General features: G+C 38.7%; 1 protein-coding gene across 1 annotated transcript in view; it reads left to right on the top strand.

The window, feature by feature from the left end:
• NCK2 (NCK adaptor protein 2) overlaps positions 1-25,501 on the top strand; it is a 53,179-nt gene that overhangs the window by 10,764 nt on the left and 16,914 nt on the right. Inside the window, exon 2 of the mRNA XM_010179356.1 lies at positions 10,344-10,585. Within this exon, the coding sequence (XP_010177658.1) occupies positions 10,360-10,585 (226 nt within the window). The 5' untranslated portion in view covers positions 10,344-10,359. The remainder of the gene's footprint in view (positions 1-10,343; positions 10,586-25,501) is intronic.

Here is a 25,501-nt window from a genome sequence, read left to right on the forward strand (position 1 = left end):
TGGGGCCCTGCCTGCTGCTGGAGCTCGCAGCAGCGGATGCAGGAGGTTGAGGGCAGGTGGCATGAGCATGTGGGTGCTAAAGGCTTTGGGGAAGGGGGTTGGTAGGAAGAGATGTTAGCTGGCTTTCTGCGATTGGGGTTGCTTTGTATTCAGATGTTATTTTATTTCACTTTTTTCAACAGACTAAAACCAATGATGATAACTTAATGATTCATGCGCCTTCTGCTTTCTGATAAGTGTATAGTAAGAGGGCACGAGAAGGTGCACTGCTGTGTAGTCTTCAAGATATGGGGAAATACCTTCTTCCAGAAATACCATCTGGGTTGGATGACGCACCCATAAAACCATCCAACTACAGAAAGCCTCTCTCTTAGCATTTTCTGCCTGACCTATAGTCAGTTGCCAGTACTGTCTGTTCATCTTTGAACTGCTTTCTGAATGCAATAAAAATACAAATTTCTTAAAAAAACCCTAAAACCCCCAAACCAAGCTGAAATACGGTTATTTGAGTTTTTTTTTTAATCCCTTATTGTAATCCGTAGCCGATTTCTTAATAGTCATCTCATGTTTATGGAAAGACTTGAGCCGGCCACGTTTTTATTATAAGCCCTGTGTGTGGGTGACCATACTCAGTTTCAGCTTAGCTAAAGAACTATTAGAGTGTTTTCTTTGTAACTTCTATTGATATTGTTATGTAGCTTTTAAGCATAGGTAAGTTATAAGGCTCCTAAGCAGTACTGCAAAACTTTAACACTTTAACATACATTAATATATTACCAGCTTGTTCCTGTAGAATACCAGCTTTTTGTCCTTTGAAATAGATTTTTAAATTTAAATCATCTGTCAAAAGCTAAAAATGAGCACTGCCTACTTTATAATAGGCAAGCTGTTCCAGAAAGGATATAGAAATATCCTTTTCTTTTTAAGTAAAACATCAGAAGATTTTTTAAAAGTTAGCTTCCTGAAATGGCGGAGTGCTTATCACATGAATAGGAAAGATAGTGTTATGTGTTTTAAGGACTGTCACATTGATTAAGCATTTATATCTTGAACTGTTCCAGACCAGGAAATTTTGTGGCATAGTAGCAGTATTACTATTTTTAATGAAATTAAGAAAAATATGGTATTGGGTAGGTTAGCCTGCATGAAGGTCACAACATGAAACAGAGTGAACATTGTATAAAATTAAGATGATATTGCATGAATTAAAGGAAGGCCAGAACTCAGATTTGTGTTAAGTGCTGCAGCAGCCTACCTTGTAACAGCCCTGATGGCTTTCTCTTTCTGCCACTAGAGAAGTACCAGGCTACAGTATCTGCTACTTTCTCAAATAAATGTTAGCAATTTTACTCTTATCTAACAATATTTTCCAGAGTCTTACTGTTGAGACAGCATTGTGTCCTTTTCTTACAATTTCACCTTTTCTTCTGCAACTATATGCCTCAAATCATGAAGAATGGGCAGCCATGACTGTGAGGTGATCTTGGCTTACAAGAGAGGAAAGATGGGAGCTGAGGGGTGCCCTCACTGCGTTCGCTGTGCTTGGCAGCCTCTACTTTTGAGGGTATCCCCACTGCTCTTGCGTGGTAGACACTGGTGTGCTACACCTTCCTGCTGGAGTGGGCTTGGAGAGCTGGAAGGGGCCTTGTCGTCACTTATAGCCATCAGACGTGGTCTGCTAAGACTTTGGGCTGCATGCAAAACATACGTGAGTCTTGCTGAGGAGATGCACCATTTGTGATTAAAACTATTCCTTAAATGGCAAGTTTACATTTTAAAAGATCACTTGAAGCAGTCCCTGCTTATTTCATTGGGCAGACTGAATTGTGTGATAGGCTTCATAAAAACATTGTGTGGGAAATGTTTTTGCAAACATCTTTTTATGCGTTATTATAAAAAACATATATAAAGTGAGGTTTCTTTTTTGTTGAATGGTAAAGTGCTGTACTGGCTCCTTAGCAGGAAGGATGTATTTTTGGGTGTTTCCAATCTGTATTTTCCTTTATTTCTTTGTGTGTCTTAAAAAAAAAACAACTTAGAAGCCATTTGCAAGACAAAAAAACAAGCTTAACTTTTGTGCTGTATGGGAGCTATGCAGAAATTCGTTACCACTTAACTAGTCTTGAGGTTTCCTGTTTGCAGTTGTTCTGCAACATGAGATACAAAGCACCGGAGTGTAACTGCAGTTGTATTAGAGATTGAGATATCAGATATGTTGTGGGGCTGAGAGAGGAAAACATTGCTTAGAAGCTGTCAGGGGGCATCCGGTTGAAGACAGAAAACCCCAGACCTCTCAGCATTGTGCCATGAAACAGTGGTAGGTGATGCCGAGGGGAAGAGGGTTTGGGGTGGAGGGGACCAGACTGTTGGGTAACATCAAGGTGAAGTTAGTTAGCTAGTACAGTTCTCAATAACTGGTTAATTAAGATTGATCCTTCACTCATTTTGAAGATATCCTACATGCTTATATTTTAGCAAGAAGTATCATCTAAAACAACCAGATTTGCAGTGCCTGTAGAAGTGGGCCGCGGCAGGGCAGCCTGGCCTGTGGCGCGCAGGCTGCAGCACCTCTGATGTGATTAACCGTTCCACCGGGCTGTATCGCCCCCACACTTACATCTGTAATTATTCTTCTGTTTTTTTCTTAAGTGACTCATAAGGAAATGGAGTACTTTTGCACCTAAGAACAAATGTCTTGGGACCTGCCAAAAAGGCTGCTGGTGTCTGCTGAGCCTGCCTTTGAAGTACCCCCTGTGGCTGGGCCTGCCCAGCAGCTGGTTGTTAATGTGTCCGGCATGCGTGAGGGCTTGGGTGGATGGGTGGACCTAAGTCAGGAGCCCGAATGAAGTGAAAAATGTACAGAAAAAATAGTTTGTTCCTGCCTGTCTTCCTTAAAACTCTTTTAAGAAGTACTAATTGCACATCCATAATCTGCTGGTATGCTTTGTGGGATGTTTGAGGGGATCCTTTCTCTTTCCATTTTCTGTGGGTTTTTTTCTTTAGGATTAGTGTTCATCTGACTACTTGGTGGAGTTACCAAGGACATCCAATTTATGCTTGCAGATTAGTGGCGCAACTGTAACTCTCCAGAACTTCTTAATTGCTCCAAATATTCCTCAGAGTTGATGCTAAAACTGTAAAAGCTTTGTGCACGGTTCTGCTATATTGGGGTGCATTTGAAGATCAGAAGTGTTTAATTTTTCTTATTATTTTTGTACCCTAGTTAATGACAGAAGAAAATGGTTGTCACTGTAAAATAATCCCGTAGTGTAGAAATAAGTATTAAACATTTTTTTTCTTACATCATGTGCAAGAAACTCAATGTTCCAATTATGTACTTTTTCTATTGCTAATATTTTATTTCATATGCAGTTTAATAACTTTTTATAGTTCTTAATGAGCTGAACTGCACTTATTTTGATACCTTCAGTTTGTATTTCCCACCTTGAGCTTGTTGCTATCAGTTTTTCCTTTTCAGTAAAGAAATAGGGAGAGAGAACACAGAAAACTGTTAGAGCTTTTTAAACAGGATACTCTTAACCATATAATACTTTCATAAATGCTGAATTGTGGAACTACCTTGGGAAATGTAATAAAGCATTCCTTCTTTGCGGTGGATCCATTTATTTACATCTTTGTTCACGTTTATTCTTTATAGCTTCCACTCATCCTTGCTTTCAACTTTGGAAAACTGACCCTCCTAAAGTACTGACTGTGGTTCCTGTTGGTTGTGACTGTCTTCAGTTTGCACATCAAAGTAAATTAGACAATAATCATTTGCACTTACTCAGCCATCACTTTTAGTTCTGTAGTCAGTGCATCCTAATGAGACTCAATAGTAACATACCCCAAATTAATTGTCAGGCTTGTGTTAAAGCAGTCAGCAATTTTAGGCAGCCCAGGTATGTGTTCAGATATCAGTTTGACACCTCAGCACTGCATGGCTGGATAACAAATGTTTGGTCACTACAGCTATTTAGTTAACTTTCTTTAAAAGAGCAGGGTGAGTCTTCTTACAATAATTTTTGGTGCAGTGACCTCTTTCCAAAGAAATGTGTCCCTTGGGGTGGGTTGACGCACATTATATGCAGTATTAAAGTGTTAAACTGCAGAAGCAGTTAGACAAGGTGGCCTTTATGTGATCCATCTCCGTTTGTCTAAGTGCCAGCAAATAGCCAATGTAACAAAGCACGGAAAGGATTTTACTGGTTTTAACAAAGGGCTATGATTTGCCATGATTTCGGTCAGCTTGTTTACTCATTTTAAATGTCTGCATTTTGAGATTTTTCTTGTAGCAATCAATACTAATGTATTTTCCTTGGTTTAGGTTAACTTTGGCCTTTGCATCAAGGAGATGATATATGATATATTCCTGTGTTGTTTTTTTGGTTTGTGTTTTGTTTTTTTTTTTCAAAGTCACTTTTTTAAGTGTCAAAAATTTTGTGTTCTGCTGGAAATAGCTAAAAGTATGTCCAGAAGGTGTGATCTTTTTTCCAAGTTTTCATTTAAGTTCACATTTCTGTTCTTTTTAATGCCTTCTGAGTTCTGTGCTTTACTGATCCCCAAGAATAGAGTGAAACAATCTCAAATATAGAGAGATGCACTTTTAAAAAATCTTTCTATATGTCAAAACTATTCACCCAGCCTAATTTTAAAAAAACCCGAAACCCTAACCACACACCCACACATGCAACAAAGAAAACAACTGCAAGTGAAAACAAAAGATTCACACCTCCTGAAACAGTAGGCAGGCCAACCAGAGATTGCATCTTTGTAAGTAAGAAAGCTTCAAACTTAAAGAGTGTACCTCAGATGAAGTGATCTAATTCAAGTTATGTTAATAATTACAGAATACAGTAAGCCCATCCACTTACTATGAAAGAGGCCTTGATGAAAGGAGACAAGTTTTTTTTCTTTTTCACAGCCGTGTTACCTTAGAGGACCAAATATTGCTTGTTTGCTGTGATTTAGGAAAGATTAACTGAGTTGCCACCAGGTAGCAACATGTGCTGCAGGGTTCATAACCCAGTTTGATATTCACAGTTTGGGGGCATGAGAAGGAGATATTGTTCAGCCTTTGAATCCTAAAAGCAAACCGTCATATGTCATGAGTTATCTTTTCACTCTCTCAAGGCAATTAACTAAATATTGTGTAGTAATTATATATTATGTAATATTGTATGGCAATTACATGTTTTCTGCACATCAGTGTCATGTAAAAGCCTCCATATCAATTTAGTACCTTTCTTTCAGAGTGTCTTAGGAGGACATCCAATTCCAGAACAGTCTGTTACATCAATTGTCACTTCCTATTAATAGAATTTTTGCTTGTTCCCCTGGTGAGGGATTACATTTCAAGCATTACTGTCAGTCATTTTTCAGCCATGTTCCTTTTTGCAAAATAAATTGGGAACAGGGAGAGCAACAGCTTCTTTTCTTACTACAGCTTTAAAGCTCAGCCATAGCTCCTGTTTGCACTATCCTAACTAACCGCATCCCTGACGTAACCCTGAGCCTTCCTCCTGAAGAAAAGATGCTGCTTTTCTGCCCACCGGGCCAGGGCATTAAACTAGTGGGAGTGTTAACTTGTCAGTCCATAGGAGGAGATACCAGTTGAGATAGTGTACTGGAATGGATCCTCTCATTTATCACTGTGAGAGAAACACATTGGCACTGTATGGGGGAGTGGGTCTAGACCTGGTCAAAGATAGTGAGATCTGTGTAACATTTACACATAGTTTGATATTTAAAGTAACATCAGCTGAGCAGATCTTTCAGGTGAAAAAATCAGTAGCAGATTTACAAGTTTGTGGGAGCAAATTCTATTAATTTCCTCTACGTTTAAGTTTCCATAATCTCAACCATAGCTTGCATGGTTCAGTTTTAAGCATTGGTTCAAAATGGCATAGGTAGTTGGTTGTCTGAGGTTTTTTTAGTCTTCTTTTTTTTTTTCCTGGCATTGTTAAATTCTTGAATCACTGACAGTCTCTTGAACATATACTTTTCCTTTCTGGCCTTTCTTCTTATAAAGTCTGTATGGGAGCTACAGTCCTAGATACTCCACTGTGTCAGCCTTTGTTCTGCCTTAGGGTTAGCTCATGTCCCTCACTTGTCAGAGCAGGCTTTCAGTACAGTTTTCTTATAACACATGTTATGAATATATATATGTGTGTGTATGTATGTATGTGTATATATATATATAAATATTAACTGATGTTATACGTATATTCTTGTTCAGTGCCTTTCTAGCCTTGCAGATTTTTCGGTTTTTCCCGCGCTCTCAAGGGTGTTTTTGGGTAGGAACATTTCCAGATGTGCTGGTGCAGCTGCCACTGAAGACAGGACTCGTCTCCTAAAAAAACCTAAACTGGAAGGAAGAAACAAATTGGCTGAAAATACCTGAGCTTAATGTAAACTAATCAGTTGGTATAAGGAATTAGTTTACTACCACTGCTAGAAGTGAAGGAAATGCTGGCTCAAAAGGGGTTGGAAGTGTGGATCAGTTACATAGCTAATGTAAGAATTACCTTTTGAAGGTCTGGGTTGTGGAGCTTTGTTTGTTTGCTCATTTAGTGTGGTGTCTTGGTTTGTTTTTTTATTTGTTTTGTTTTAAAAACTGCAGTTGGAAGTTGGATTTACCATGAAAGTAAAGCAAATGGCCACTTGATATGGTAAGCTAAAAAACAAGGCCATGCTTATACTTTTTAAAGTGAAACAGTCTTGCACTGAGAAATAGCTGTGTTGCATTTCATAAATTTACTGTTGTTTGTGTAGGTATTTCAAAGCTTTTCACGGGTGCTTTTTAAAGTGGGAGGTGTTGCACTGTCGGATATGAGAAGTCTCTGTATTTCAGCACTAGGACTTTTGAGCTTTATGAGGAAGAACATTCCAGAAGGTTGTACGCTCTTAGCAGTAATGGAAGTGAATTTTCATTTTCTTGATGTGAAGGAGTCTTCTGTTAACATTAAAATCTATGGGGACTGTGGTATTTTTTGTTACACAGTCTATAAGCAGTATACTAAAAAAAAATTCTAGGTTTGAATGCGTATCAAGTTTCTGTGGGACACCCAGATGCTTTGAATGTTGCATTACTGTTTTTCCCTTATGTTTTCCCCCAGATTTAGTTTCTTGCTTCTAATCTTTTGTTTGGCACACAGCTGTGTTGCAGGAGCATTTCAAAACGAGTAATTCTGCAGACCCCTTCTGGGGAACAAGTGTGTTCTTATTCACGCACAAGGAGATCTTAGCTCGGCAAATGTCACAGGAAGAGCCTTATTGTCCTTGATGGAGCCAGTCTGATGATGTAACCAGAAGCAAGTATTTTAAGAACTTTAATACTAGTTTTCTACATAAAAAAAACTTCCACAAGCAAAAAAACCCCCAACAACTAAAAAAACCAGCATAACCAGGCTCCTACACACTTGCATACACCTTTAAATGGACAACTGTTTCGTGGCAATTCTATGATCCATTTTAGCCTTATAAATCCTGTCTCCACTTGGGTAGGAGTGCTTGTACCCTTATTAAACATTCAGCTGAAGCTGGAGTGCTTTACTGAACTGAGCTCTGTGTGACTGTGCCACTCAAGAGACTTGGCTTCTCCACACTTCTCCCAAAATTGCATCACGCAAGGGGTCTGCTTATGAAATGCCAAGTATTGTTTCTTGGACAGGGTGGCAGTTGGACACGTGGATAACAGCTGTAAGTGTGGAAATGGGGTACCTTCGGGTTCCCTGTCCTGAGTCAGTTTCGAAGGACTGCATAGTTTGATGTCGTCAGCCCTGATGTGTGGTTTCATCCTGTGCTTCTGTCCTTGCCCGACAGCTTCGGGAAACACTTCGAAACTCTTACAACAGGGGCCAATTCATTACTCTTTTTTTAGCTTCAGAGGGATAGGAAGGCTTTAATATTCTTCCATCAGTCATAAGTCAAATGTTAGAACTAATGTGTTTTTTATTATTATTAATATACTATGCTATTGATGGATAATTTTAACTTGTCTGTGTTGTGAAAATAACCTTTTTTAGCAGTGGAGCCTATGTAGTGGCAGCATGAGACAACTGCGTTGATGGTGTCCTATTTCTTCATGTTCTCCATGTCCCCAGGAATAGTAGGAATTGACTATTTTACAATTGCTGAGATAAAATAAACCGATCCAAATTGGCGAGAGAGATCATATTGACAGTGGTGGCCTCCAGAACATGCTTGATTGCGATCCCCTGTGGCTACATCAGCTTATTGACCTGTAGGCTGTCTGTCTATTTTATGTGAGTCAGAAACCCGGGCAGTTTATTGGAGACTGCAGTCCAAAGCTCAGGCTCTCCTGTGTCAGATGTGATTGTTATTTGGGGGAGGGGGGAATTGTTGACGAGGACAGTGACTTATTTCCTGTGAAACCATCAGTTTAACTTGTGTAAGTCACGGCTTGTTCATACTGTAAGGGCTGTGTTTCTTCTCAGTTGTTCAAAATTTAGTGACTTCTTTTTTAATTCATCTTCGGGCTTCAGCTTTGCAAACTCACACTTGAGTAATGTTTTAATTGTTGTATGTTCCTGTATGTTTTTGGATTGGAAAACTTCAGGCTGTTGATTTTGCCTTCAGATTTTGAAAAATATTGTCCTACCTTGGCTGTTGTGTCAGTGTTGTACCTGATGCCTGTGAGGGGTAGCGTTGCTGGTCTCTCCAGAGCTTTGCTGTCAAAGAGTTTAGCAACCATAGCTCAAGCCTATATGATGCTCTCCTGGAAAGAAAAACTATTGTAAGAGGAGGCTATTAAATTTTAATAGAGTCCACTATTGTGTCTTACGATTATAGGTTAACTTTAAATAAGAAAAAACCCTTCTTCTTTGAAAGAGTAGGCTTCTGGGTTCTGTCTAGCATGTAGTTTTCACAGCTTGTACTGTAGCTAAAGGTTGAACATATGTGTGCAAGTGTTTACAGACTGCAGAAGGAACCCTTTCTGAATATAGGTGATATAACTTAAATGCTGAACAGGATTTCTGAATGAGGTGGTTTGTTTTTTTATTATCTTTGTCACGTAAACTATTAGGTGTCAGAGTTGGTACGGTTTTGGACTGCTAAGAACTAGGCAGCAAAGTCTAATCATGTAAAAAGATCCTTGGACATATAATTTTGAAGTACTCTGGGACCTGTTTTTACTAATCTGTAATTTAAAGGAAATCTGCTGAAAATTTTACTGAAAAAAAAAAAAATCTGCTACATTGATTTTCAAATATATTCTCACCTCCCACTCTCTCTTGCTCTTCAACTTCCCTCCCCACCAAAAGCCCCCAGCAGCGATTAGAAAAAATTTAAGTAACTTCTCAGAAATTTCTACAAAGAATTCAGTGGATGAAATCAACACATTTTTGGTTGGCATTATAATGTGTTTGAATGTCACTGGTAGTGGCATGGGACTTTTCTCCTTGCATGCTATTGTGCTCCCTCCCATTGTTCCTGGTAATTGCTGGGATGCGTAGGAAAACGTGGAGGCACGCAGCTGTCTTTATGCAGCTGACAAATAGCTCTGGAAAAGGTTGCTCTTGTTACAGGTAAGTAAAAAAACACAAAAGACAACTCATTCGGTCTTAACAGAACTCTGGGGAAGTTTTGAGTAGGGAAGAAATGAAATGCAATAGGGAGAAGCACAGGGATCTCCACCCTGCTGACTTGTGCCCAGCACAGGACTGCAGTGAGATCCTCCCAGGAATGAAGGCTTTTCCTAAAATGCAATCTTGTGCTAGTCTCAGAAAACACTGGCTTATTAAAGACAGTACTCTCATCTTGAGGGCATATTTCCTTGCCGAGTTACATTACTTCTTGAAGTATTTTTAACTTCCTATGAAAAAAAAGATGGATAACTTTGTTTAAATGCAGAAAGCTTATAAATAGTATGTCAGTATGAGGATCAGGAACTAGGGCAGAAGGAAAAAATAGTTTTGGAATGCTGCTATATATATTTTTTTTTCCTCAGCTCAGAACTTTGAATGCTAGGTATGGGATAGTTCTGTAATGCTCTATGCAAAAACTAAATGCGTCTTGCAAATTAGCCTTTGCTAATGCATATCTGAATAATATTTTATATACATTCAGAAGAAGTGAGCATAATATGTTATGGCTAGAACTTACTAGGAAGATGTTACCTTATTTCAGTGGCAGAAAAAGCAAGAAAGGTCAGTATGACTACCCTCATTTTTAAAAGAAGAGTTCCAATCTATGAGGTTTATGTCTGTTTGGCTTTCTCAATTTTTCCTTTTCTTATTTCAGAAGAACACAAAATAAAAATTGAGTAAGAATTCCATGATCTAATTTACTGATGAGCGTGTTTTAATACTTTGTTGCAGAAGGACTCCATGAAAGATGACAGAAGAAGTTATTGTTATTGCAAAGTGGGATTACACTGCACAGCAGGACCAAGAACTTGACATCAAGAAAAATGAGCGTCTTTGGCTATTAGATGATTCCAAGACATGGTGGAGGGTAAGAAACGCGGCCAACAAAACGGGATATGTGCCATCAAATTATGTGGAGCGAAAAAACAGCTTGAAGAAAGGTTCTCTGGTTAAAAATCTGAAAGACACATTGGGTAAGTCCTTTTGTATTTTAGTATTTAGTAGACTTGATGGGTTTCAGATTGGGAATGTAACGTGCGTGTAGATATTTTTCTATGTGCCTGTTTGTATTTTTGTAATCCTTAGTTTGTGGTGGTGACATGGTGGATGACTGGGGTGAGGAGGTGGGGGAAAAGTCATGCGGAAAAATCTCTTGCAGGTTTTCTCCCATCACATCCAGGAGAGTAAGATGTTATTTGTGTTCCAATTTGTCAGAGGTTGTGTATTTTCAGTGGCTGAAGAACTGTGTTTTCATTGAGATGTGAAGTGCTGAATCCTCTCCTCTCATGCCAAGTCCTCTCACTCAGAAATAGAAGGATGTAAACTGGATTGTTCAGCATTGCTATCACAGCAAAGCTAAATCACTTTATGAATGGGATAATACTGTGTGGCTATGAGCAATGTCAGGGGTTACGTTTCCGTAGTCTGAGTTGTTCCTTCTGCTTCCAAGTCCTTAATATGTACTCTGTTCTATGCTTGCACATAAATTCTTCACAACAGTGTATCCTACAAATAAAATAATATAGCTTTGAAAAATTTTGAGTATATTTTGAGGAAATCTATTTTGAAGTCAGGTGAAATGATTCTTTTTTTCAATTATTTTTAATGACTGAATTACTAAAAATAAAGGGCTTTTTGAATGGCTAGAAAAGGTTAAACATAGCGATAAGTGATAATTTTTTATACAGAGACCAAAAAAACCCTACTAATGGTATTTTAGGATGTAATGGATAAAACAGAAACAGATATGCACCTGGAGGAGTTTCAAGGTTTATTTTTTGCTCGTGTTTTGGTTTTTGCCTGTGTTTGGCAAGGTCTTACATAGGGAAAACCTATTCTGTTGCAGTTTGCTGTAGAAAATACTGACTCTCAACAGAAAAAATTAAATTTAGGATTAGGCTTGCTAGAAAGGAAAAAGGTTCAATTAGAAACAGCATGGCAATAGCTCGTGTAGGTTTGCTGCAGCTGTCCTGTGCTAGTGTTGTGTCTGACAGGTTAGGTTTCTTGGTCTCTTCTTCATTCCTGTGACCTCTTTTGCTCAGCTGCCATAAAGTACATGGAAACTGAGGACTACAGGACGAGAGGCAGGCAAACAAGGTTATCACAAGATTTACCATGGTAATGTTTAAAACCATAGGTCCTTCTACATATTCTCTTGGAATATACTCATTGTAGTGCCAGGAAATGTGATTATACCTTTTCAAGGATTTATATAAAGAATATGCTCCAACATCAATTAACTAGTGTTAAAATCAAAATCTCAGTTGTAACTTAAGGTCCTTTTGTATCGATTTATCTTGTTTAAAATACATATATTTACTTTAAAAGCTACTTTATGAAAGGATTGTGTTTCTGTTGTTAAACAGCAAGTGTTTGTGTAAAATGTGGACAGCATCTACTTGATGTAGAAAAACACGTTTTTATTTATATCCAACAGAGATGTGTTTAAGTGACGGAACAGAGACATGTCCTGGCATATATGTATGTTTACTTTCACTGATCTTAGCAAAGCTGCACGCTGCAGGGTCCTTCACTTCGCGGTGGTGGTGACCAGTGAAACGCCGTGAGAACAGCGCTCGGTGGTTTCATGGCTGACACTTGGCTCACGTCGCATCTTCCAGACCTCAGCCCTTTGCACACACGTACATGGCTTTTTAAGTTGTGAAGGACCGCTGCTACAATCTACCGATTCCCCTGGACCTTTTCTAATAGTTTTATCTGTGCATCGTTTGTTCAGCTGAGGCAGAAAATACTGCGTGGTGGAGCTTTTGCAGTGACCACGGGTACCTGCTAAGTGTACGCAGTGCTTTTTTACGCTCGTGCATCCTGTGGCAGTAAGAAACTGCCTGAGCCATACCTCACCTAAAAACTGGCTCATGATATTCTTAGCTCCCCCTCAAAAAAGTAGGTGCTTAAGAGTATTCTTTTTTTATAGTTTAAGGGCTGTGAACTGCTTAGAGTAATGAAACTTAGGTCTGTGCAGTACACCATGGATCTGTACAGTTTTCTTTTTACCTCTCCTGAATCTGAGTCCTCAACTAAACTGTAGTGTTAAACCTTTGCTTGTCTTGCTGTATGGTTTCCTATTCAGAACAAGGAGAGCATGTGTCCTACCTTAGAAAGTCCTTTGTTCTGATCAGCCATCCAGAATGCACTTTAAAAAAATTATTATTAATTTTTTTAACAGAGGCTTGCAAATTGCAAGGCTGATGCTTGATCTAGCAAAACAGCTTTTGAAAGTTTCACTGCGCACAGTGAAACAAGTTCTTAATGTCTCTTTATAGAAATGTCTAACATCTCATCAGTCAAGTATCAATCTTAAGTCTTGTGAAACCTCAGCAGAGAAACAGCGGCCTCTTAGCTCCTTCCAGAGACCAGGTTAGTGAGCTTTAAAGAGAGGGACCCTCTGACCTACCTGGACCCCCCTGTCGTACTTGCAGCGCTCCGGCAAATAGTTGCTCCCATGGAGATGCACTTTTCCCTACCTCTACCTTAAATCGATTACATTTCCTTGTGTTCAAACACATTTCATCTGAAAGCATTGTTATCTCACAAAGGATGTAGTGTTGTCTCTGTGATTGCCCGTAGCTATCTGCCACTCTTATGGTTATCCACAGTAATTACCAGTGGTTGATTTATAGTTACTTCCAGATATTTAATAAATACGAAAAGTGCCAGCCATAGTTCACATTGTGGCAGACTCCGTAAGAGCTATTACTGTTTCATTAATAGTCCCCGTTGAAGATGCATCATCTAAATAGTTGTTCATCCACATGGCCTGTGTTCTAATGAAAGTTTATGGCAGCAGTTAATGCATCGGTGTCTCATACATAAAAAGCCAAATACACCACTAAAGTTTACTACCTTTACAAAGTCGTCTTTATCAGGAAAACTTTTTAATTTCATCAGGGAATGAAGTCATACCTGTTTGGTGCTGAAAACTAATTTTCCTGGAACTCTATTGACCATCATTAATTGAATCTCAGCCCTTGAATACTTGATTAATAGAATTCCCTCAGCTTTCCCGCTGTGTGGCTTGGGGGTGGTGGAAGGTTAATGGGCATGTGGGTACCTAAAACACGCAGCTCAATGGTTTAAAACATCAGCCTGTTTTCAGCAATGTCTTAAGGTCTCTGGAATTTCTGTTGTATTTCTGCATCTTTAGTAAAGAACACCAGCATATGAAACATGTTCAGAGCCGGCTCTTTTAAATGTGTTGGGTGCATATTAAAAAGCTGATTAACAGTTGTTTAGCATATATTCAATAAATGAGTTACTTGTTGACTGAAAAGCAGCCCGTCTCAAATCTCAAATGACCCCCAGTAATTTCTTTTGGACCATCCTACATCTTTTTACAAAACAAGAGCCTTTTCTGCACCATTCACTTTATCATTCACCTACTAAGGGCTTACTCTGTTATACTGTATTTTTTTAGTCCTATCATCAGGGAATTTTCCCAAAACTTTCAGCTTTCCTTAAGTGACTTGGAGACATTGCAAGACTTTTTTCTGTTGATGGCTGTCTGTTTTTATCATTTTTCTGTTTGAAATACATTACTTCTGTGTTCTTAATTCTCTTTCATGAGTGAACTCTAATGGATCTGTAGCTACCATGGCCCAGTTTTAATTATGGAAGTACAGCATATAGGCCACCTATTAAGTATTTTAAATGATTCATCTCCTCCTTCTCTTTTTTGTCTTAACTGAGTGATACTGCAAGTAAAAGTTAATGGCAATTTAGCCATTTCAAATTACTGTCTTCTGTTTGCTCATACTGAATGAAATCTGGTAATTATTACTATTCTTAAGGCAAAAGTCAGCTTCCAGGCCTGTGATTAAAATTTCATCTTCATTCATTATAATGAAGTTTAAAATAGTTTCCTTATACAGTATTTCTTTTGCGGGGAGGGTATTTTTTTATACTTTTTGATTAAGTCTCACTAAGCAGGAGACCTCCTGCGAGCATGTTCCAAACCGTAATTTTCTGTAATATAATTCGTCCCATGCGCTGGGGGTATGAAGGAGTTCTCATACCAGTTTGGATGGAGCGGGTGTTTGCCAGCACCACCCCCAGAGCTGCCTCTGAGCATGGCAAAGACGATCCCCTTCTGCAGCAACGATGCTCTCTGCGCTTGCTGGCTCATCTCTGTCACGCCAAACAGAAACCTTATCTGAAGAAAGCAAAAATAATTAAGCAGTCAGTTGTTTGTGCAGGCATAATAAAACTTCTGCATTTTTTCCATCCCTTTGCAAGTCATTTTCCTGGCAGCAGCGCAGCTCCCCAGGCAGCAGGCTGCCAGGGGTGACTGATGCGTGTGATCTGGCAGCAGGGTGCTCTTTTCATGGGAATCCACCATTTTTGGAACATGCCTGCTTTTGCTTCACAGCCAGCACTGCATCACGAGGATTTCTTAAAGGTGTCTGGTCTTGCTCCCTTTAGTGAACAACCACATAAGAAACCTTGAAGAGAATTTCCACGTAGTTCTTGGTGTAGGTTTTTGAACGGATGCCCAGCAAAAGAAAGAAAATTTATTAAAAGGTACTGAAAGAGGCATTGGACACCAAGAATCCTGGAGATGTGTTTGCAAAATGCGTAGGAACAGCAGAAACACTGGAGATAAGTGTTGGAAATTATGACAAGGAACTGTAATCTCGATTACGTTTCATGGAGATGTTTGAGTTGCATGAGAGCCTCTTCAAATGACTTTATTAAGCTTCTGTAAGTCAGCAAAACATTCAGTAAATTTTGAGTTTCAATACACTCAGTGTGCCAGATTTTAAGATGGAAAGTAAGAATTGCCTAGTGAGATGTGCAGTACAGAAACCGGTCCTTAGTTGCATCACTGTTGCTAGTGCTTTATTTCAGAATTGGTGTAAGCATCCAGCAGCATTTCCTGTGTTCATCTGCCTCTGTGGTGTCTACCTGAGTCAATCTAGATCTGTGCAGAAGTTCCTGAGTGCTATATTTACTATCACTTCCAGGAATCAACAGTTTACACCTCTCCCATTCTCTCCTAGTTATTTTATTTATTTATATTAAAAGGGGTTTTTTCACATTTATAACTTCACTTTTTCGCATTTGAGAATTCTTTCACTGTGCCTTTCTGGAAACTGCTGGGGAAATTAGCTCTTTTTTCTTTAGACAGACACCACTTAATAACAAGCAGAAATGTGGAATAGGTAATTTTTTAATGCATTGTTTTTCTTTAACATTGGAAAACACTGTTGGTTGAGAAGCTTAGTGTACTTCCTTTTTAGAAACAAATACTTCAACTCCAGTTTAAACTACCACCATCATAGTTCTGTGTAACATGGCCATGAAATCTTGCTCTCCAAAAATGTCATCAGCCTTTAACTTCTGGTGAGTGGGGTGGTGAGCTTTATTGTTTATTTTGGTTTTATTTTTGAGGATTTTTTAAATTATTATTTCTTAGTAGCCCATTTTTGGTAGTTCTGTCGTATGTCAGTAGATTTAGTTGTACAAGGTGGTATTTTGACATTCATCAAACTGCTTCTAAATCTTGAGTACTGCAATTTGTTTCCTACTTAAGTCTTTCACTGGTGTAAGTTACTTACGTGACTCCAGTTGCTGTGGTTTTTAACTGAGCTTTTTCCATTTCATCAGCGCTAGTTTATAAAAGTCTAATCAAGAGAACCATACACAGTATTTCTGACACAGCTGTAGCTATGGACTGAGTCTTCCATAGTCTTTGCTCGATGGATTTGTGTTCATTTATCAGCAAACTGCCTTAGCCATTAGCTGTAAGAAACGCTAGTTTTTCCACTCAAGAGCAGGCATTTAATAAATTTGATCTAACAGAAATAAATAACCAACAATCCTTCAGAAATTTCTGCAGTATGTAGCTACTTGTCAATTGTTTATCATGTATAAAGATTTTTAAGAAGGAATGATACAGAATCACAGAATGATTTGAGTTGGAAGGGATCTTAAAGCTCATCCAGTCTGACCCCCTGCCATGGGCAGGGACACCTCCCACCAGACCAGGTTGCTCAAAGCCCTGTCCAACCTGATCTTGAACACTTCCAGGGAGGGGGCATCCACAACTTCCGTGGGCAACCTGTGCCAGTGTCTCACCACCCTCACAGTAAAGAATTTCTTCCTAATATCTAGACTAAATCTACCCTCTTCCAGTTTGAAACCATTCCCCCTCGTCCTATCACTATCTGCCCTTGTAAAAAGTCCCTCCCCAGCTTTCCTATATGATGTCCTTCATTTAGCTAAACACCTCTAGTTAAAATTAGCAGTAAAATCCACTTATAGGAATTAAACACAAAAGTATTTTTCCTGTGTCACTTTATATTGCTTTGAAGCATTATATCCTGTCAGAAAACGTGGGCATGAAAGCAGTGACATGTATGTCATGTCTCTTGTAAGACTGGATGAGGGTAACTTGTCTGTATTGGCACTTCTAAGTGGTCAATATACAGGAATTCAAGTTCATCTTTCTAGAGAGGAAGTAGCTGAATTTTTTTATATACAGCACAAATTCTTGCTCAGTTTCCTAGAATCTCTGTGTTGAAATAGGTTATTCCATGTGTTCAGCAAAAAAACCCCCACTTTCTCTGCTGCACTTCATTTTAGTGACATTGCTCAAAGTAAGCATGTTTGTTTGTGGGGCAGGGTGGCAACCCTGGTGACTTCTTGCCAGTGATGAAATTGAGGAACAGGGTTTTGTGGTAGTGAGAGAAGCTGATGGGAACTCTGGTTAGGTGTGGTGTCTTTGGTTTGGGGACAGAAAAAAAAGCCGGAACAATTGTATTTCTTCATCTTCATGATGATCATAGATCAGTCTGCTTGCATGGATGACTGTCATCAGATGCTGAGGAAGGAGAAATGGGAGATGCTCCTCATAGTGATTTCAAAACAAAAAGAGGTTTCCATTCCCATCTAGAGCTTGTGGAGTGAGGAGCTGGCAGTGCCCATACCACTGGAGTGGTAGCAGATGACTTGTATAATAAGGAATTCAAATGCTTTGCTACTTTCTGGAAACATTTCTGTCTCTTGATGATTATCAAAACCTAGACTTAACTTAAGGAGCTATTTTCGGTTCATTGATGGTCTCTAAAGATCTACAGACATATTCAATAGCAGTAGCTCTGCATATGGAAAATTATACAAGAAGATTCTGCTGACATGGTAGGGTCTGCTGTCTCACTATCAATTTGATATATACATAATGGCAGAAGAATATATAAATTTAGAGTTAGTATTAATATTATTATGCATGTTAAAATAGTTACCCAGAATGCAAAACAAAGTCACAGATTTATAGCTATGGACCTATTGTACGCCTGGAAAAATTTAAATAATTTTATGCATATTAACTGTGTCCAGTGGAAGTAGCACTAAAGGAATTGAAGTCTCTCTGCTTTGTGGAACTAAAATCAGACTTTCTTAAAAATACTGTGTTATTATTTCTGAAGGGATGTGTGTTTAAGAAGGAAAAAAAAATCTGAAATTGTGTAGCAGACTAGTGCAAAAATAACAAAAAAGAAGAAAAAAAAGAACCACAAAACCATACAAAACAAAATAAAACACAAACAACTTCCTGCTTTTTTGTTACCTGCAGCAAAAAGACTTGGAAGTAAAAAACCTGATAAGTATTCTGGAGAACTTGAGGCACACAGTAATGCTGCTTTTACTGCTTGATGAAAGACTTTCTCTGCAGGATGCATGTGTCAGGCCCTTTATCTGCTCCAAGGTGAAAAGCCAGAAGCAGCAGAGAAAGCAGAACCCACAGCTTGCAGCAGTGCTCCCCAGCTCCAGCGCTGGCTGGGAACGGGAGCAGAAGTTTGGGGTTTTTTCAGTTTGCAGTTGCTGAAAGTTTGTCTCAGGTGAATTATTTATTGGGATGGGTTATTTAAAGGATTTGCTGCTTGAAGAGTTTGAAACAAATACATAGTGGAAACCATGATGTGTCCTACATTTCAGCAGATTTTTCTAATAGGGTGGTTGCAGTAAAATGCTGCAAGGCTGAAGGTGTAATGAAATCTTGCTGGGCTTAGTCCACATTGAGTGAATAAATTTGTTCTTTGTATTGCATTAGAAGCTTTGAGTAGTAGGCACTTCTCTCCCCTTTCCCCACAGTGTGTGTGTGTGCTTGGAGGTACAATTTGATATTTTTAGACTGCAGAATGAGCACTTATTTTAGTAATGAGAAAAACGTCACCTTAACTGAATGTGGTTGAGCGTGCTGGTGTCTTTGGTGCTACTATTTCACTCAGCTGTCACCTCTGAGGGCCCCTTGTTTTGCTCCTCTCGGAGGCAGTTACGCGATCATGTTTGGCCTTACAGCAAGCCCAAAAATTAGCTCCCAGGGTAGTTTCACCATTCCCTATTAAAGAGAGTCACCCCATTGCTGGTGGCTCCTCCTACGCCCTGTTCCAGCCGTGGAGACAGAGCCTTTTGCTCTCTTAGCATTAAAAGTTTGTGTCTGAACCCTCAACTCTTTTGATGTTTCACTTTTTCCATAGAGTAAAATCCTTTAAGCAATCTGCTAATTATGTCTCTTCTTCTGAGGCAGTGAAAATAGAGTACCTTTTTTCCCAAGTAATGTCTTGTACTGAATTTCTCGCCTCATGTTCCCTTCTGGCCTCCTTTTCCTCAGCTTCATGGGACCACTTGAGTCCGCTGAAGCAGCAGAACTGAGGCCATGGTGTGGGTCACCGCATTGTGCTCTGCTGCCCCTGGGCTGGACCCTTCCCATAAGCTTAAGTTGTTTGGTTTTGGGTTTTTTTAAAACCATATATTTATGGGGGAGATGCAGTGACCACAGTTCTTCAGAAAATGTGGTCTCTGTGTGCTTTGCATGCAGTCCTCTCCTCTAGCTTCATGTCCTAGCGTGTGAAGGTGGTAGCAGAGAAGAAACAGTCGACGGTAGCTGATTTTGAGATCTCTTTTCTTTTTTCATGTGTTTTTTTTTAAGTAGCTGAATTTGAGATCTACCATCTTAACATCATCAGGGAATTCTTCTCATTTACATGTGGGTATTTCCTCCAATATGCATCCCTAAGTGATTCTTTCAATATTACTGCATCTCTTTTTTTTGAGGCCTTGGGCTGTCTTAACATTTTATCTTCCAGGGCTTTCCTGAGTATTAATTTGTTGGGTTTTTTTCCTCTGCATGGCCCCACTTGGGTTCCATCGCTTTCTGTTTCTCAGGTTTTTTTTGAAGAGATGAACAATAAGTGGCCATTGTGTGGCATGTTTTCATACCACGCAAATGAAATTTCTAAATTAGCATTCACACCTCAAAAACTTGGCTTTGTCTTAGAATGTAGAAGAGAAGATTTCCTTCCTTTTTCTGGGTCTCAGAAATGTTTCCTATTGAAGAGTGTGTCCATAAAGCAGGAATCGAGATGGTGCAGTGTGTGCAGACACCCAGCGTAAACCTGCTGGGTGAGAGAAAATGCCCATTGCTGTTGTTTTTAAGGAGGAGAGTCCCAGTGGCAGAGAACTTTCTGTGTGTGTCACTCCAGTTATAAACATGATTTATTTACTGACAACTTGTTTTTGTGGTCTCTGCAAACGGGTTCGGACAGACATCACTTTTAAGGTGAATGGGTGGTCTGGTTGACCAGATGGGCTTTCAGGTGTGCTGTTTCTACCAGGTGACTATTTGTAGCTGTATTTTGCACCAGAAAATTGATCTTGGACTTTGGCTGTAGACTGTGTAAACTAGATGCAGTCATTGCCATCACTGCTGTTTAGCAGTTTTTGTAAATGAAAGGAAATGGAAAGTGAAAGGGAAAAGAAAGGGAAAAGGTATTTTGATGTAGTGAAAATGCTGCTGCTGTTGTACATGGGCTCTACCAGTTTACAAACCCGTAAGATATTTTTTTGATCATTCAACAAGTTGTTCTCCAGAATAAGAGCTAAATTTGTTACTATATTACTTACTAATTGCTTATTGAGTTTTAGTCTATAGAGGAAATTGTTTTCGTTTGTCTGAGATGCGGTGTTTTGGCTGTGAGAGCCAAACCACAGAGATGTTGGGCTGTTTTGTGAAGCGAGCAGTTTTCCCCCGTTACTTCCCCTTCAGTGGTGGGGAGGTCTGGTTTTGCACATGTAGTTGCAAATAACCTGAGAGCCCTTGATTAATGAAGCTACAGGCATTGCAATGCAGAGAGGAGGTCAGTAAAGACAAGGTGGTATTTGCTTTGCTGTCCTTTTCTAAAAGGAGCTTTGACTAGAATTGCAGTGTCTATGACAGGCTTCTAAGGAGGTTTCCAAAGAAAAAGGTAATAAACACCTTGGATTTTCTTGCAACTTGGTGTTTAATGTTTGAAAACATGAGTATAGTATAGCATTGTCACTCTGACCTTACGGTAGAATTACTAGGGCTTTACATCATGCTTGGTGTTGGTATGGGCCAACTGGAATAAAATGCTATACCTCAAAGAATAGCTGACCATGGCACGTTCAGGAAGGACTGTCTTGAACTTTTTAATGCCCTTTAATCAGTGTTTGCATCATTGTCTTCTAATACATTTCTGTATGAAAGTTGAGGGGCTGTATAATTACTGCTCTGTAATTTATCTGTTCAGTTTTAGGCTTGGTGATCTGAACTCCAATCTGTATTTGTAACACCTATTAAGCCTTTCATTTTCATGGACAGAATTGAGAGCAAACTTGAGCAAACAAGAAGTGAAAAGACCAAGTTAGTACTATAATCACCTATATCCAAAGTATAATTATTCCATCTCAGTTATCTGGGAGAGTCTCTAAATTGGAGGGTCGTCATCTTGCATTCAGGATAGTCTACTTTGTAATTGCTTTGTTATTTATTTTTCTTCAAATGAAAAATCAGGTAGATTCATGTTAGTAAGTTGGATTCACATCCCAGGCTTCCCTGTGAACTTCTCTTACTTCGCATAAATGCGAGATAGCTGAGTATAAAGCATCTTTCCATCCAATGCTGGAGGAGGAGGGGGAACATAAGCTGTTGTATGCTTACTGAAGGACAGGAGCATGTATTGGGGCAGACAGTTTGGAGCTCCTCATGCATTTTAGTGATTTCTTTGTCAATATTCTGTTAGTGTTTGTGAAGGAGAGGCAAAACAGTGTAGCTTTCCTTCTCTACATCAGGGGAATAGAAAGCACTGGGAAGTCCTACAGGGCTACTGTACCTTATAAATATTTGAATGATAGGGCTGCCTTAGGCTTAAGGTAGTCTTGGTAATTTTTTCTTATTGAGGCATCCTACAAAACCAAGAGAATATCATTATTAAGATTACGAAGTAGGTGGAAATACCTTTAAATTATCTCTATTTGAAAGCAAAGACTGTGTAAAGCAATTTAAATAGTAGGCAGAAATTGGAACCATAGATCTTCAGAAACCCCATTCATTTTATAAGCCTTCTATTTTAGACTGAAACAGCAGTTTTCCTATTCCATAGGGAATTTAAAATCCCAAGGCCATTTTAAATTTCCCTAGTAAGACTTAATCTACTTCAGTTTTCCATTGGGATAAGAACAGAATTGAGGCAGCTGATGGCAGCCTTCAGATTGTGTGGTTGATACCTGTGGAAAACTGTCCACATTAAGACCCTGTAGTACATTTTTCATTTTAATCTCTCTAAATGCTCTGAGTCCAGGAAACTCGTTATCTGATACTGGAATTGGAGTGTACCTTTCCTGGTAACAGCTAGATATGTTGAACACAGCCTAAATTACAAGAATTAGTGCAGTGGTTGTTTTTAATAGGGTTGTTGGAGTTGATTTCCTTATGGAAGCCTCCATACCAAAGAGTGTTTGATGTATGGGAAACCTTGACAGAACTTTTTCCTGTATTTGAAAAACAGAGCGATAAAGCAGCCGGGTTGTCGAAATGTCAGCATTTCACTTTGACATTTAAAAAAGAGTTTCCTTTTTCTGATCTCTTAAAAGTGTGGCTTTTCTGATATTGAGCTTCTTTAAGATACAAAAAGTCATTAATAGAGCTGTAAGGCTTCATTTCTGTCTCACAAACGCAGAAAGCTGAAGATTTCTGGAATTTATAGCAATGTCCTTTAAAGAGTGCTGTTGATGGAGACGTCGCTTCTAAAATACTGACTGTCCCATATGGATCTTGGCCTTTGAATGTTCTCTTGGAAACTGGACGTGGAGGTGGAGGGGGAGAAGAAGGGGTGGGACGTTGGGGACTGAAAATGTGCAGAACTGTTTGGTTTTTCTTTCAGTGTAACAGAAGGAGCTTCAGTCTGCTGAATTCCTCTCTAATAAAGCAGCAAAGACAAGTTAATTTAAAATTATAAAAATGATAGTAATAAATACCATAAAGCTAAGTTGAATGTCTGATCTGGACATTCCAGCTGCCAAGAAGTGATGTGTACGGGGTGAATTAATTACATAATTTACATCATTATGTGGTTTTTCTTGAGAATTCTCCTGAAAAGATAATGACTTCTTTCTGAAGACAGTTTTGTTGTTGTTGTTTTAAAAAACACAGCGTACTTTGCATACTTATCAGCTGTATGCAGTAATACGCAATATAACTTGGAGCTTTGGTATTAGGAAATGAATAACTTCACTGGTAAACAGAAAAGGATCAATTTTTTAACTGCATATGTGTGAAGCCAGATAGAAGTGCAGTTCTTTTAAAATGCACAAGAAAAGTTAGTGATTGGCTAAAATGTTGACTGAACGTTGCCTCTAAATAAAAACGGGTTTTGACAAACTTGCTTTTTTTCTCCTGCATCTAACACAAAACACTGGATTAGTAAATTGAATGAGAATTTCTGATTACCTTCTCTTTGGATATTTCTAGAACGAGGACAGTTTGGTTTTATATTGAAGGAACTAAATTTGGGGTTATTTTGGGGGGAAGTAAAACATATTTCCATTTCAGCTAAAATTGATTTCTTTTTATATGTCACTAAACTTAACAGAAATTATTTTTAAAAATGTTTTTCTTCTAATTCTTTCAAAGATGACTGTTATAATTCAGTATTTGAGCAAGCTCTTGCTCTAGGTATTTATACTGGGAGTTCTCCTGGCTCATTTGATGACTTCCTTACACTTATCAGCCTCAAACTTCTTTTTCTTGAATGTTTCGGCTGTTTAATGGAAGTTGTCTTAGTAGATTATAGTAAGGTTAAATACTTCAACTTTGGAGTGCCTTGTTTCAATCTGAGTTAGAATGGATTTATTTTTAAAGAAGAAAAACATTATTTTTAATGTCTGCTTAAAATGAAAATATTTTTGTTAAAAAAAAAAAAAAAAAGTACTGTATCTATGCTCTTTGTGGTGGCTTCTGTCATTATTTTTTTAACCAGAAAGTGAGTAGGACTGTTTAAAGCAGTTTATTCTAGAAAGAAGGTACACAAATTTAGATGCATTGCAGTTTGTATGAAAATTTTTAAAAGTAACTGTTTTCGGGTTTTTGTTTGTATGTTGTTGTTTTTTTAATTCGGAGAAGAATGGCCAGTGATGTAAAGAAATTTCAGTTAATGAATAATTTGTAATGCCAATGAAAGTTCCTTTTTTAAATTATCTTTTCTCATAAATAGATTTTCAACTACTCATTCTTGCTGTGTCTAAAGCCCCATGCTTTGACAGCCTGCATGAGAGCTGTGGCAGTGTGGATAAGATTTAAGGCAGAAGCTGAAGGAGCCATCTCCCAGAATTCTCTCCCTTTTTGCTTCTCTTTTCCATGCCTTTGATTTTATATATTTGTCAGTTCAATACCAAAGAGCTGTGAACTCCAGTGCTGAAGTTTGGCATCATGCTGAAAGGCTTTGCCATCAAGTGGAAACTGGGAAGTTGGGTGAGGGTGTTATGGCATGCAGGGAGGGAGGTGCTCAGCCCCCCAAACCACAACCCCAGCACCGTGACCAGGGGCTGAGAGGCACCACGGGGCTCCTGCTGTCCCCTCAAAATCAGCCCCACGTCGCATTCATCTCGCTAAAATCACTCCAGTTAATCAGCTTTTGACAGAACACACAGAAGTGTGCTTTTAATTCAGCTCTGGTATCAGTACCTGTGTTTTGACTAGGCGATATACAGCATAATCTAGTTTTTTAATTGAGAAAGAGCTTATTGTGTTTGTAAATAGACTATGTGAGAAAGTAGCCGGCAGTATTTGATGTACTATTAAGTCAAGATATCTGTATCATACTTGAGTTAATTTTTTGCTGATTTACAGCTCTGTAATAATAGATAATAACTGATGGAAAACTGATTTCAAACATAAAAGGTTGAATACGTGATACAAGTATCAGTTCTGACTTGTTATGAAAAATAATCTATTAAGATATTTCAATATAGCAATTAAAAAACCAAAAAGTTGATTTTCTCATTGCCAAGGGGAGAGGGAGGGTAACGGCCTCACTCAGCAGCGTCTGTTGTTATATTTCCAGCTGTATGTTTAGACTTAAAACTGGCTACTCCAGAAGTGATAAAGGAGATTTGAAGGACATCATTTGGTAGAAATGTCCACGTTTCCAAGAACTCAGTTGTTTTGAGGCACTGTTGTTGTTCATTTTGCAGTGGTTTTTGTAGCTTAAAGTTTACTTACTTTAGGGGAGTAGGAAGGGGGGGGCGGAAATCCTTCCTTAATTGCTCTTGATATTTTTGTTGTCTGACGTTGTCAGAGGCTTCTTAAACAGTTCTTTCTGGCATTTTCAGTGGTGTGGTCTCTTTCACGGAGTTCTGGATTGAGGAATTGTGTTTTGGAAATTGCTTAGTGTTGCTTTTATGATTTCTCAAAGCAATACAGTTTTCTTGTATTGCACCTTTTTTCTGAAAAGCTTTATTTTTTTGTCCTGTCAATTTGATTTGATGTGTGGGTAAGCTACAGAAAATATTTTTGCTCATGGTTTATGTATTAAAATCAAAGGAGATTTTAGAAGAGATAGGTTGGGAGAATTCAG

This window comes from Mesitornis unicolor, unplaced genomic scaffold (genome assembly GCF_000695765.1).
Source record: "Mesitornis unicolor isolate BGI_N332 unplaced genomic scaffold, ASM69576v1 scaffold50562, whole genome shotgun sequence".
NCBI lineage: Eukaryota > Metazoa > Chordata > Aves > Mesitornithiformes > Mesitornithidae > Mesitornis > Mesitornis unicolor.